Source organism: Solanum stenotomum, chromosome 2 (assembly GCF_019186545.1).
Source record: "Solanum stenotomum isolate F172 chromosome 2, ASM1918654v1, whole genome shotgun sequence".
Classification (NCBI taxonomy): domain Eukaryota; kingdom Viridiplantae; phylum Streptophyta; class Magnoliopsida; order Solanales; family Solanaceae; genus Solanum; species Solanum stenotomum.
The window spans coordinates 73,832,231-73,846,857 of record NC_064283.1 but is presented as its reverse complement, the minus strand read 5'-3'; the positions used below and the strand labels follow the sequence as shown (position 1 = coordinate 73,846,857).

At 30.2% G+C, this 14,627-nt stretch overlaps 3 protein-coding genes across 4 annotated transcripts in view; 2 read left to right on the top strand and 1 right to left on the bottom strand.

Annotated features, from left to right (window-relative positions):
* Positions 1-14,627, top strand: part of LOC125856419 (uncharacterized) — a 175,119-nt gene that overhangs the window by 39,154 nt on the left and 121,338 nt on the right. The window lies entirely within an intron of this gene.
* Positions 2,497-3,905, top strand: LOC125856441 (transcription factor MYB1R1-like). Its single transcript, XM_049535992.1, has 3 exons — positions 2,497-2,860; positions 2,947-3,155; positions 3,342-3,905. Exons 1-3 carry the CDS (start codon positions 2,602-2,604, stop codon positions 3,690-3,692), a joined length of 819 nt encoding a protein of 272 aa, XP_049391949.1. The 5' UTR covers positions 2,497-2,601; the 3' UTR covers positions 3,693-3,905.
* On the bottom strand, positions 8,457-13,371 carry LOC125856437 (serine/threonine-protein phosphatase PP2A-2 catalytic subunit-like). 2 transcript variants are annotated; one of them, XM_049535989.1, is made up of 7 exons: positions 13,179-13,336; positions 12,837-13,102; positions 11,250-11,364; positions 10,353-10,461; positions 10,192-10,269; positions 9,105-9,296; positions 8,457-8,961 (listed from the first exon to the last, which is right to left on the bottom strand). In XM_049535989.1, the coding sequence occupies exons 2-7, from the start codon at positions 13,087-13,089 to the stop codon at positions 8,788-8,790; spliced, it is 921 nt and encodes a 306-aa protein (XP_049391946.1). In that variant the 5' UTR covers positions 13,090-13,102; positions 13,179-13,336; the 3' UTR covers positions 8,457-8,787. The 2 variants fall into 2 exon arrangements, with proteins under 2 accessions (XP_049391946.1, XP_049391945.1); XM_049535988.1 differs by having other exon boundaries at positions 12,837-13,371.

Sequence of the window (14,627 nt, the reverse complement as noted above, 5' to 3'; positions counted from 1 at the left end):
TATAGACATCTCAATGGCCGCACTCATATTAGATTTTTCTAGAAAAAAGAATGAGATAATTTGCTATCACACAAACATATATATAATTAAATTTATTATAAAGAAAACATTTTAAATTATTTAATCAGCACCCCTTAAAATGTATCAATATTAATAATATTTATCAGATATTCATTTAATACTTAATGAAATGATTTACTACCATATAAAATATATAGTTTATTTCAGATCACAAATTTAAAACACCATTTAACTAATATACCATTTACAAAAATAAATTTATGAATAAATACTGTATTCGTGCACACAACATATATATATAGTGCTTGTAGACGAGAAATATTTTGGATTTTCCAAGAAAATTTGTGGACACAAATCGATTAGGAGAAATCAAGTTGAAGGAAAGCAATTGTGGACCTTTAGCAATTGACGGTTTTGAGTATATTAGATTTAATAATAGTGCGTCAAATTAAACTAGAGGATATTTTAATTTAATTTGTCTCCAATCAATACAAATTAGATGTAAAAAAATATATTTTCAATTTTAAAGAGGTATTCTTCAATTTTTTATATTGTCATATTTATTCCTTTTCTTTTCCAGCTTAGAATCACATAAGACTACTATGACCTATTTTATTAATTAATAAAGTGAAATAGTGGTGGTTTTCTTTTGTAAAATGTTTTTTTTTAATATTACACTATTGGAAGATTTGAAAAAGGAGAAAGGGACAAGAAAAAATAAACCCACACCTAACCATTATATTATTGGCTTTTATATGTTTAATTTAAATATCGATTGATTTATTATTTCGTGTAAGGGAAAAATTTTACATTTTATAAAATTCTTATGTTATCATCTTGTAATTCAATCTATTACAACATTTAGAGGTCGTTTGGTTAAATTCTTATGTTATCATCTTGTAACTCAATTTATTACAACATTTAGGGGTCGTTTGATAGTTAGTTTAGATGTGAATTATGCTTGTATTAAATTTTGCATAAATTATACTATGTTTTGATAGATGATTAGGAGATAAATTATTTACGTATAAAATTATATGATATTTGATTTGGAATTTAGAAATTCGCATAACTAATATGAAAATATATATATTATTTTATACAGTATAAAAGATGAAATAACTAATACATAAATAATAATTTCTATATAAAATATTATATAAATTTATTCATATATTACTAATATATGTATAACTTTAACTAGCTATACAAAACGAACCCCTTTTTTAATGGTTAGAATATGTCAAGATCAAGATGGATGGATCTTGTATTCAACTCAAAGGTGCCTAATACTTTGGATCACATAAAGTAAAGAGGAAAAGAAAAAGAAAAAGCAAGGATTGAACTAAAAGGACATCCACTAAAACCACACAATTAAGAAAAGAGTAGATGAGTGGGGTCTTAATGACTTTTAACCCCTACATCTTTCTCTCTTCTTCTTTTTTTTCATTCGATATTTGAAGCACGCATTGAAAGGCTCGATTAAATTTGGATTGCAAATTGCAGAGTTCATTTGGGAGTATCGCTTACAACGTAATTTTCTTCATACTCTAGATTTAAACTCAAAACCAGGATGAAATAGTCTCACCAATACACCACAACCAACATTGGTAAATGAATCCCTACCATCAAATGTGTATATAATATACTTTAATAAGCAAATAGAGACAACCATATCTTTCCAAAAGGATTGGAGAATATACCATTTTGATGGTGGAGAGTCACTATGCTCTTTCCACCATCCTTTATTTTTTAAATTTTATCTTTGTTTGATTTGGCCACGTGACTAATTTAGTTGTCATTTTACAATATGAATAATTGGTACTCTTATTATCTTTTTCGTCCCACTATGAACCAAAGCATTTCAAGCCAAAAACGCAACGTCTTTACATCAATATGAGAGATCATCTAATCCTTTGGACAACACCAATGTTTTAAGAGTACTATAAAAAAACATCACTTCATCGTGTGAATAAAAATATTTACTTTCGAATAGTAAAATAATAAAATATGATAATTTTGAGACATGATAAAAAAATATGAAGCTAAGATCAATGATAAGTGAAGATGTAAAATTTAGCTATGTATTTTTTTTAAAAAATCATACTAATTGATATTCACCCTCAGAGTGTTCTCAAAAAGTAAATATGCAATACAATAACTTGTTACGTTGTTTGAGTTATTCTCAATCTTTTTATTTCTATAAATGAAAAAAATAATTAAGCACCATTCATTTATAATTTGTGTGGGTGTACCTAAGTTTAGTTAGTCAAATAATAATATATTTTTAAGATTATCAATAGTTCGAGAACGATACTAATGATTTACATCAAGTTTACGAGTATTTTCTCAAAAAATAAATAAAATTAGATAGAAGTTGGTTCCTCGAAGCATCACTGGGCCAGATACAACCTTTTAAAAAATTGACTATACTTTAGTACTATATAGTCATTATTCACTAAACATAACCATTCCTTTATTGTTTTTTTTTTTCTCATTTCCTTCATTTTACCATATGGTTTACGCCAACAAATAAATCATTCAATTTTTCCTCACAAAATATCAAATTGCCTAGCCACCATGTCTAATAACGATCAGTTTTTCGTCCAAAGTGGAAACAAAGAGCATGAACCCCGAACGTTCGTGAAGGGGTTCATGCTCTTTGGTGTTAGAATGATGGAAGGTGCTGCTGCTACTGGTGGTTCATTTAGGAAAAGTGCTAGTATGAACAATCTAGCTTTATTGGACACCGAGCAGCAGCATCAAGATCATTCTAACACCGGCTATGCTTCTGATGACGTTGTTCATCCTTCAGCTAGGAGTCGTGAACGTAAACGAGGTACAATATATCTTTACATTACTCATTTCACATGAATTGTTTTTTCCATTTTAAAAAATAATAATTCGAAATTATGTGGTGGTTAGGTGTAGCATGGACAGAAGAAGAGCACAAACTATTCTTGCTAGGATTACAGAAAGTAGGAAAAGGTGATTGGAGAGGAATTTCTAGAAACTTCGTCAAAACAAGAACTCCAACTCAAGTAGCCAGTCATGCTCAAAAGTACTTCCTCCGGCGTAACAACAGTAATCGTAGACGCCGGAGGTCTAGTCTTTTCGACATCACCACCGATACAGTAAGCCTATAGCTTATAAAAATTACGTAATTACTATTTGCTCATAATAATTTACAATTTCTGTTCGAAATTCCACATAGGTGCAATTTGTTATAGTTAACATTTTAATTTTCGTTCCAATCGAATAAAAAAGTAATAGGTTCAGTTGAATCAATCGTATCTAATTTGATTTTTCCAATGTTTTAGGTTCAGGGTGCTGCTAAATTGGAAGATAATAAGCAAATGATTGATTGCCGGATGTCAGCTTTCCGGTTCGAGCCGTCGGTGAAGTTACCGGTCACCGGAGAAAGTTCGTCGGAGAATTTCACGATAGGAATGAACAAATCCATGAAGCCTATTAGACCAATACCAGCTCTTCCTGTCCCTCCTTCATCAAAAATGGCAGATCTCAATTTAAATCTGTCCACGTCAGCATCGGTGACAGCGCCAAGTGAAAAATCGTCGCCGCCACCGAGGCATTCGCCGGCTTTCCAGCCCGCGATGTCTGGTGGCTTCAGTGGTAGTACTAGTGGGGATAGTATAATCAGTGTGGCTTGAAGAATAATGATTGTTGTTATTAGTTAATTTAAGATACATGTGGTGTAATTAAGTGGGGTTTAATTATTAGTTAGATAAGATTGGATATTAATTAGTGGGATTAGATTATGGAGAAAATATTAATTAGGTGATTGATGATGATGATTGCTTTTGTTTTGTTGTATAGATATGGTGTTGTTTTCATTAGTTGTGATGATTTTGTTGCTTAGTTAATTATGTCTTCGCTTTATTTTTGTGGTCTTAGGTGATTATAGTACCAAGTTGATACTATCCTTGTCAATGTTACTCATGGTTTTATTTGGTGTTATTATAAATGTAATAAAGGGAAAAGTAATCAAAATAGATTTGTTTGTTTGAAAGTTAATTGAATTATCAAACGACTGTTATTTATTTCAAGTCAAAATTTCTTGCAGATTAGATGATTAATGAATAGAACAATTTATATGATGCGTTAAAGAATAATAAGCATAGTTAACATTGAGATTTTTATACTAATTCGAATCATGGCTTCTAGTCCAATAACTAGGATATTTGCTAGTGAAGTTCCACAATCTTCTTCTTCAATGATGATTGCTTTTATATTGCTTGGACATATTTTAATTGAACTAAGAATTTATCAAATCACGCTACATAAATTAAAATGGAGAAAAATATACATATCTTTTTCTCTTTCGATCATACATGTTTAGTTCAACTCAGAGGTAGTAGATAAATATTACAGTTGTTAGTGAAAAGATGAATCCACCACTAATAAAAAGGATATTTTTGATGGAGGAATGGTCAAAGCCACAAAGTTTTTGAGAAAAGTATCGATGCTACTTGTTAAACCACTCACTTCACATCAAGTACTTGTCCAAACACATTATATGTTAGGTCCATTTTTACAAAACTTATTTTTAGTTTTATAAGAAAATTTTATTTTACGCATAATAAAAAAAATTTAAAATATTTATTTTGTTCAAAGAGATTATTTCCTCCATTTTTTTCAAAGAAAATTATCTTTTTGATCATTACTTTTATTATTTTTACCCACCATGGATCACTATTATTATACAAATTAGAATAAATAATTTAAATTTGGTACATAGTCAAACATCATATAGACGCATCGTTTCCTTCTAGTGGAAGATATGATTCAGAGAGAAAAAGAGGAATCATCCGATGAGAAAGCTTAGGCCAGGAAAAAAAAAACTCAAATTTTAAATTGGAGATGTATCAACATTTTCAAGAACTGTATATTCTAATTCAACTTAGACTGTCATACATAAATTTTAAGGAAAAATCACACCATATACACATTTAAAAGACAATATTACGAGTTTTAAACCTACTCTTAAAATATTCTTACTTATAACAGTTTAATTACGAGTTATAACATATCAATTAAATTTAGCTTTATTTAAAAATCAATTAAAATTTACTTTATTAAATGATTAATCTTTTTATATTTTTATATTATTAATTATTTAATTATATTGATTGTAGTTCCTTTTATATAATTAATAGGTGAGAGAAATAATATTAATGAGAGAGAATCAATTTGTAATTATCTATTATACCTTTTAAGAGATTTTTTAACTTATTCAAATAACTTTTATTTATTAATGACTATTGGGGCCTTTAATTTTTTTAAAAAAATAAAAATTTATCACCGTATATTTTAACATGTAATTTTCTCTCTCTTTAATCTTTTTTTTTTTTTTTTGCTTTTCTTGATATTTTTTTTATTTTAAATTTTGATATTGTTTTTTTTTTAATCTGATTTTTTTAGAATTAAGAATTCTATATTTTGAAAATTTGATTTCGTTTTTTATTTTAATTAATCTAAAACTTGATTTCTTGAGGAAAAAAATTTGTTTTACTTAAGTTTTGAACTTGTTTTTGGTGTGTTTTTCTATATCTAAAATATTGTTTTGTTGGTGAAATAAGTATATTTAATTCTGAAATTTGTTGATATGTATAGATAATATGAGATCATAAAATCTTTAATAAGGATTTCTTAAGTTTTAGCTTAAATATGATAAAAAAAAAATCATACTTGAATACGGAATATAAATTGAAGAGAGAGGAAAATATAGAACTTGTATTAATTATTGCAGTTTAGATTTTTAATTACATGTTTTGATTTTTGGGTGATGTATATTTCTTTTGCTATAATTTCTGACAACAATATATAATATGCATTGTTTTACAACCAAATTTATTCTTCCCGGATTTATACCCGTTGGATACTAATTTTATACATTTTTATTTTTTGTCTTTGTTCTAAAATTTCAAGTTGGATACCAAGTGTATATAAATTGGATAAAACATTAACTTGTTTTAGATTGTCTAATTTGGTTGAAATATCAGTTACATTTTGTTTTTTTTTTCATTTTCAAGTGGGATATCTGTTGGATACCAATTGAATACAACATTAACTTGTTTATATTGTCTAATTTGATTGAAATCTCAACCACATGTTGATTTTTCAATTTTCCAATGGGATATCAATTCAATACTAAATTTTATACAAATTGGATACAATATTAACTAGTTTTATGTTGGCTATTTCAGTTGAAATCTCAATTACATGTTGTTTTTCAATTTTACCACAGGGACATCAGTTGGATACCAAATGTATACCAATTTCATACTAAGATTTGACTTAATTTTTCCAGTCAATATCAATCACATACAAACATTACCTATTTTTTGAGTATACATTTGAAAAACACTGAATACACAAATGATTAACTAGCACACATAATAAATATATGAAATTATAATTCATTAACTTAAAACACAAAATAAATCAAAACATGAGTTTGCCAGAATAAACAACCAAATCAAAATAAAAATAAATTATGTCTTTTTTTCAGAAGGGTAATTTGAACATGTCTTCCTATTGTGTTCCTCCCGACGACATGTACTGCACGTAATCTTAGACCTCTTGAATTTCACATCAGCAAACCATTTACAAGTTGTGGTCTCCCTACAGTTCTTTTTGAACCAGGCGACGATAATTTCTGCTCCGACATTTTTGAATTGCATATTTTTCTATTTCATCATAAATTATTGTGTCAATATTATATCATACAAAAGTACAAATAACTTTTATACATATGTTATATCAATATACAAATTTCGTACCATTTTTATGCTTACAAAATTCATACAAAAGTAAAAATACATATGTTATTTTAAAACAATTTCATATGTTATTACATAATACAAAAGTAAAAACACATGTTATATCAATACACAAATTTCATACAATTCTTATTCACACATTTCTTACCTATTTCATGCCAAAAGTTATCAATTATTCATACCAGGATCATGCCACTAGAAAACCAAAATAATTCCAACTTAGAAATATTAATTGTCATTTCTTTAATAAACAGTATACCAAATTCATTACAATATAATGCCAAAAAAAAATCCAATCAAACCAAAAATCATATCAAAACGTTATCGATTGTCATACATGCTTGGTAGTATAAGTATACAAATTTCAAAGAAAAAACTATCTATCTTTTTAACCAAAAATATACCAAAAGAAAAATAATGTGTCAGACAAATAATGAACAAATTCAATGTTCATACCAAAATATAACATTATACATTTTTTTAAAAACGCCATAATTCAAATTATTATACACAACAAAAAATCTGAAATCAGTATACAAATTTCATATAATTATTATGCACATTTTTCATGCCAAAATTATACCTATTTCATGACATAAGTCGTCACTTTTTCACAGCAGAATCATGCCACTATAATACCAAAATAATACCACTTTTAACTATTAATTGTCATTTATTAGACAAATAGTATACGAAATTCATTCAAATATAATTCTAAAATCGTACCAACATGGTATAACCAATATACCAAATTCAAATAAATTTTATGTAATTTTTTAACCAGAAAATACAAAAAAATTAATGTTCAAACAAAACTCTATACCAATTTCAAACAAATTTTATGTAATTTCAAAAGTGAATATTCATACCAAAAACGCCATAATTAAAACTATTATTCACAAACAAAATTTGAATTATTTTTTTCCAGAATCACTGTTCGTAATTTTTTTGAACGTTTGATTTGTATTACAATACAAATAAAAAATCGCAAAGAACACTAACCTGAAGGATCCCATCTACCACCATGTTTTATTAATACTAATAAGAAGCCGTCCAGAAAATAAAGATTATTGAATAAAAACGAATATGAGTCAAATGAGAGTGACAAGATTTCTGGAAAAAAATCGAAGAGAGAGAAATGTGGAAAAAATGGATGAAATTAGAATTTTTAATTAATTTTAACAAATTAGAGTGAAATAAGGAAACTAAATATTCTTAATTAGTTTAAATTTCCTTAATTTATGCTAATTAGTAATTATCTTCAATCAATTCAAATTTAATTAACACATTTCCCTTTTTTACCTTCTTTTTTTCAAAAACGAATTATTTTATTTTTTTATCTTTTTATTTTTTTCAAAACAAATTTTTACAATAATTTTAAAAAAACTTTTTTTATTAAAAAACTGTTACAACTTAAAAGTTTAATTCTACTGCTATAACTTAAAAATATTAGTCTAATATATGTCATATATGAAATTTTCACAAATTTTAACTATGATTCACCAAAGACCTCAAGGAAGAGGAAAATTCAACTCAAGATACATCCTATGGAATACCAAATATACAGACAAACGCCTAGTATTCCTTCTGCACAATTAGAAATATGTCCATAAAAGAGAGAGAGAGGAGAGGGGGACGGAGGCAATGCCGTTAGAAATGGCACCAATATCAGTAGTAATCACCACGCACGAATTTAGTGGAACCTAGTTGAATACTGACGAAAGACTTGGGTTTCTAGCACAAAATTATAGGACACAATGCACCATGTTAATGCTGCTCCCTTAAGAAAACAATATACATGACAGACCTTCAGTGCCTCTTCTCAACTCTCAGAAGGTGCATATATTCAAAGTCAACTGCAGAATGACCTCCAAACAAAAGAATGACAAAACTCCTCTTTTTAAGACACATCTACAGCAATACGACATCGATGAGCTACAAACAACTAGTGCAACCATTGGAATCACAAGAAGTAATCAGGAGTCTTCCTTGTGGTGTCGGGCTCTATCTGACGTGGAGCTGGGTCAAACTGAAGGAAATTCTGCTCCATGTTTTCGCCTATTTCTAGAATTGCAGCCATGTTACCACACCGATAACAATAGTTTGGAGCACTAAATACTGTCACAACATTCTTTTCCTGTCAAAGTTTTAACAAATAGCGTGTAAATACAAAGTAATAACTAGGCAACTTCAACTTAATAGACATAAGTGGTACGTAAGTGTTTTCTTTTTAAATTTTCTAGTAGTTTGCTTGCGGTTATGTTTAGTGGGCTCACAAACCTGACACCAATTAAAACCCTCCATGACAAGCTGATGGGCTCTAGAAATCAGAGTGAGTCCATTGGTGTGGTTGAACTGAGATGCTATATCCTGTCCAAAGGTGTAACCAGCTCCACGGGGTGAAATTCCCCAACCACACCGATCATCTGGATCGGACCACAGAAGATCGCACATTGGTCCTTCATGTGGAACCTGATAACACAGAATGACTTAACTGATGAGGACCAGCAACATTAATGTGCATAGAACTAAAATCATGAAACACTAGGAACAATGGAAACCACTGGACCACAGGACCACATGTTCAAGAAGCAATGAAGAACAACAATTTTGTAAGATATAACCTACAGGCAAACATCAGAAGACATAAAAGTGAAAATTCTCATCTCTAGCTATGAGGAAATTGAAAAAGGAGATCCCTTTCCCATAGCAGATAACAATGTCACTGCACTGCATTAAGACACCTCTATGACACGCTTAGCATTTGCAAAGTATACAGGACAAATTATAAAAAAGGAAAGAAATCAATAGACTCAACTACCTTCCTGTTCAATTCTTGGAACTTTAGTTGATTTTGTTGTTCTATTGAACATTATAGTAAACTAATACGACATAACACTTGTAAACTGGGACATATCTCTTTTGATTAATACAATTATACATCCTAATAAAAAGTAATTATAAACTATAGCGATGGACCGAACCACCAATGGCAAGTTCAATTGAAATACTCCCTCCGTCCCAACTTTGTGATGTTTGACTGGGCACAGAGATAAAGAATGAAAGGACGAGTTTTAAAACTTGTGGTCCAAAATAAGTCATAGATATTTGTGTGGCTAGAAATCATCTCATTAAGGATAAATGAAAAGTTAAAAGTCAAATTGATATTATCTACAGAAAGGTGTCTTCTTATTGGACTGACCAAAAAGGAAAGAGGTGTTACATAAATTGGATAGAGGGAGTAATAAAACATTCGAGCCAAATATGGATCATAGACATGAGATGCGGAAAGCAGAAGTGCCAGTAGTAAATACAAAAGAGAGCATTATCATGTATTATTAAAACATAAAAACCTGAAGTACAATACCTCTTGTATACGGTCCAATGATCGTATGTTATCCAGTGTATCCAAAGAAGGCGAGAGTCCTCCATGTAAACAGAATACCTAAAACAAAAAGAAGAGTTAAGCTAGAAATTTGTGTCAGAACATTTCTTGAAATAATAAGCCAATAGAGTAACATCTCAAACCTGACTCTCAATTAGTGCTGTCAGTGGTAGATAATCAAAAAGATCAGTGAAATACTTCCAAACATTGGCATTTCCGTACTTCCTCAAGCATTCATCATAAAAACCATACCTGTCAGGAAAAGAGGCATCTCAATACCACCATACATGAGTGAACTACAGGCATATATTAGTCTCACAGCCTTGGTAAACCATCAATAGACAATGAAATACAAAAGTAATTCCTCCTAATTGAGAAGTTGAAGACCTACACTCAACAAGACACACACACACATTGTGTATCAGTATCAGTAAGTGTAAGCCCTAACCAAGGACATCTGAAAAAAATAGAAGTCAAGATTTAAATTTTAAAGTTCTTGTTCTTTTTTAAGGAGGGAATAAGCAAATAGGAATAATGAAGTCCCTTCTAGAAAGATACGATAACAAGATAGTTCCACTGACTGAACCATTTTTAAAAAAAAAAAAACTACCGTGATATCTTACATGACGGGTTAAAGGATAAGCAACTGAAACGCATAGACCAACATATCATTCACCAAACGATGCAGAAAAGGTTATTCCAGATAATGCTACACCATCGCTTATAAACGTTCTTCTACTTATTATTTTCTTTGACTAATTGGAGTGTAAGCAGCTGGGAATCAAAATACCAAGAGATGAGAATAAAATACAAGAGTGGTATGTGTACAAAACCACACATCCTCATACATAAAACTCGAAATCTAGGGAAGACTTAATTATGTTGCTATTTTGTTATTATTATTATAATATAATATAAGTAACCTTTTCATCGAAAAAAAAAAACTAGAAATCTAGAAACAGAAAAGTTATTTTTTAATAGGCCATTTTTGCAGCTCAGAATGAATTAAATATTCAAGATCACAAAAGTAAATCACTTACACCTGAGTGATTTGTCGGCTTTCATGGTTACCCCTAAGAATTGTGATTCTATCTCTATAACGGACCTTCAGAGCAACCAAGAGTGAGACAGTCTCCACTGAATAGTACCCGCGGTCTGCATTCATTGAAAATATATTAATGATATATATGAATGCTGTATTCATTGAACAACCTATTATTTATAGATGGTATGCCAATATAGTTCTCTGGCTGAAGTGCAATGCTTATATACTTGTCCAGCAAGGTAACTAAAAATGCTAATATCAAGAAATAAAAGTAATGAACGGGAAGATGAAACACAGAACTGTAGATAAAGTAACAAACAAAATACATAAGAGAGCATGCTGTTGTGGATTATGTAGTGAGTAACCTTTCCATGACGGAATGTATCTCAAATCCAAAAGTATAATAAAGAAAACAAGAAAACAATCAAAAGCCTCTGTCCTACAATCATGACAAGAGAAAGGAAGACGTGCCAATTATTTATAAAACTAAGGCAATTTATGGATCCACATATTGACCCATGTACCAAATCAGACATAAAAAGTTGGGGGAACAAAGCAACTTTGACAAGTATTATATTTTTTTTTTTGAGAAGGTAACATTGACTTTGACAAGCATTTATATAGGAAAACAATGATGATTAGTAGGAAAAGACTGCAGAATTCTAATGCACACTTGATGTTGCTGCAATAAGTTTCTTACATAAAGAAAACAAAGTAGAGGCTTTAAATGAGAAGTGCTTTAACTAATGAGAAAAAATAAATGAAAAGGAAGTTTGAAAAGACAACTCTTTTTTTCCCTGATAACCAAGAAATAATTGGGGACCCATGGCGCATAATTCGTAACTAAGTAGATAATGGGCTCGACCTTCTCCCTTCTTTACTTAAATACTAGGCAACGTTCGAGCCAGTGAAGTGCTCCTAACCCACACATCATGGCATTGTGTTCTTACCACTACACTCTGAAAGACAATTTTTTCTTTATATGTAAAATAAACTCGAAAGCTTTTTTTTTGTCAATTGTTTTGGGCTGATATTTCCATCTCTTTTGTAACCTCTGCATCTTCTGGATGCTTTTGTTTTATACCTAGATTATTTCACTAAAAAATGTAATTTACTGTAAAGTCTTACTTCACTTACTTATGGGAATTGCCTGTCCACTCACACTCCAAAAAGGGACAAAATTTACATCGACGAGAAGCAACTAAATTAGCATGAAATGAAAAGGGAAGCTAGTAACATTAGGCCAAATTTATTACATACATGAGAAAACTAATGGGCAAGCTATGACTAAGCTATCAATTACGACATAAACTACCAAACTTTAAACTCCATCTATGTACACTCAAAAGCAAAGCCTCACAAACAGGATGAAAGTGAACGATCGCGGTAGATACCAACCAACATGGATATAGTCTAATTGTAATGAATCCTCTAAATAAACAGGTAGATAGAAGTCATATATAGCCAAGCCTAACTAGTTTAGGATGATAGACCACCAAGACCTTAACTTTTAAATTCAACACAAATACATAAAACAAAATCTTAAATCTCCCAAATCCATAATACAAAATCTCAAACTCACCAACATAATCTCCCATGAAGAGATAATTTGTATCCGGCGCATTTCCACCAATCCGAAAAAGCTCAATCAGATCATAAAACTGCCCATGAATATCACCACAAACTGTGACCGGACATTTCACCGGCTGCACATTCCATTCCTCCACAAGTATAGCCCTCGCTTGCTCACACAACGTCTTCACCTCCGCTTCCGGTAACGGCTTACATTCCATCAATTGCTCGATCTGCCGATCTACATCTGCGTTCGACGGCATTTTCCTCACCGATCTGCGAATTCCACGCCGATCAATTGATGAAACGCAAATATTACACACAAATTTCAATCAAAATCGAATTCACGTACCGGAGATCAAATTTAAGCTTAAAAATTCAAAAATTACAACCGATTCAGCATCGGAAATAGAAAAATTAGGGTTTGAATCACCCAATTATCTGATATTTGTCTCCATTCATATGAATATTGTTCCTAAATTCTATTTGAAAATGTAAAAAATATAGAAAAGGTTTTGTAATTATTAGAGAAATGAAATTCAAATGAAATGGAAATGCACGTCAATTCCTCTCCGGTGGCTCCGCCAGGTCAAAATATAAAACCTATGCTGACACCGTGACACGTGTCTGCTAGTGAATTATTTTCCAAAATAAATTTTCACATAAATGGCCTAATTTTTTAAAAAAAATTATCAAAATAGTCCTTAATGTATAGAGTTGTTTTATTTTGGACTTTAATATATTTTATATTTTTATTTATAGATATGGCTCTTTTTTTTTTTTTTAAGAAATGGGTTTTTTTCTTTATGTATTATTCAAATCAAATATGAATACATCGGTAATGAGATATTGAGGATCAGTATCACACACCATTGAATCAGACATAGAAACAGATACTCTAGCAAGACAATAAGCAACTTGATTCATTGATTTTTCTGTGTCAGCCGACAAAGAGAATAAAGGTTACTCTTTAATAAGAATTTTACATTAAAAAACTAATGAATCAAAATAAGAGTAACTCACCAAAAAAAAATTCAAGAGCTTGCTTCAGAAGTAGATTATCAGGTTCTATAACCAACTCGTTCTACTGAATCATTCCTCTAGCCAAATAAGAGTCTCTTGCGCTCCTATGATTTTGACCAACGCTAACAACATGATCAAGAAATATATTTTTTTTCAACAATAAATTGTCCCAAGCGATCATGTAGCACCATGCTTAGATCCGTCTAACCGATATCATAAGAGACATCGATATTACATTTAATTGTGTCAAGCAAAGACCGTTCCTATTTAGTAATCATATTATTTGCGGCAAAAACAGACATCTCAGCTCCCCAATTGGCACTCCTCCATTCCTCTAACTCCTTCGCACGGTACAAATTAAGTGGCAACAGACACACTTTATTTATTATTCCCACATAAATTATTTAAGGCTTCCCACAAGCTCTACAAAATCATGACTGCTTCCTCCATTTTTATTTTCATGTTGCTCTTTCTTTGCTTTTCAAACCACACCACAAAAATCTCCTAATACATCATGTCAACCAAAATTTAATTGAATTCAACATTATTTGTGATGATACAGTTCTTAATGTATAATAAAAAATGTCATATTTAATCTTTATTTATAAAAGAAAGATTGTTAAGTTCAAGCGTTTAACTCTGGAGCATACATGCAATTTACGTGTAAATAATGAATTTGTGAAATATTTTTACTCATCACAAATTAAAACTTTAACTATCCCCTTGATATATAGGGTCGGATTTTATTTATGTGACAAGATAATGACATTATTTACTT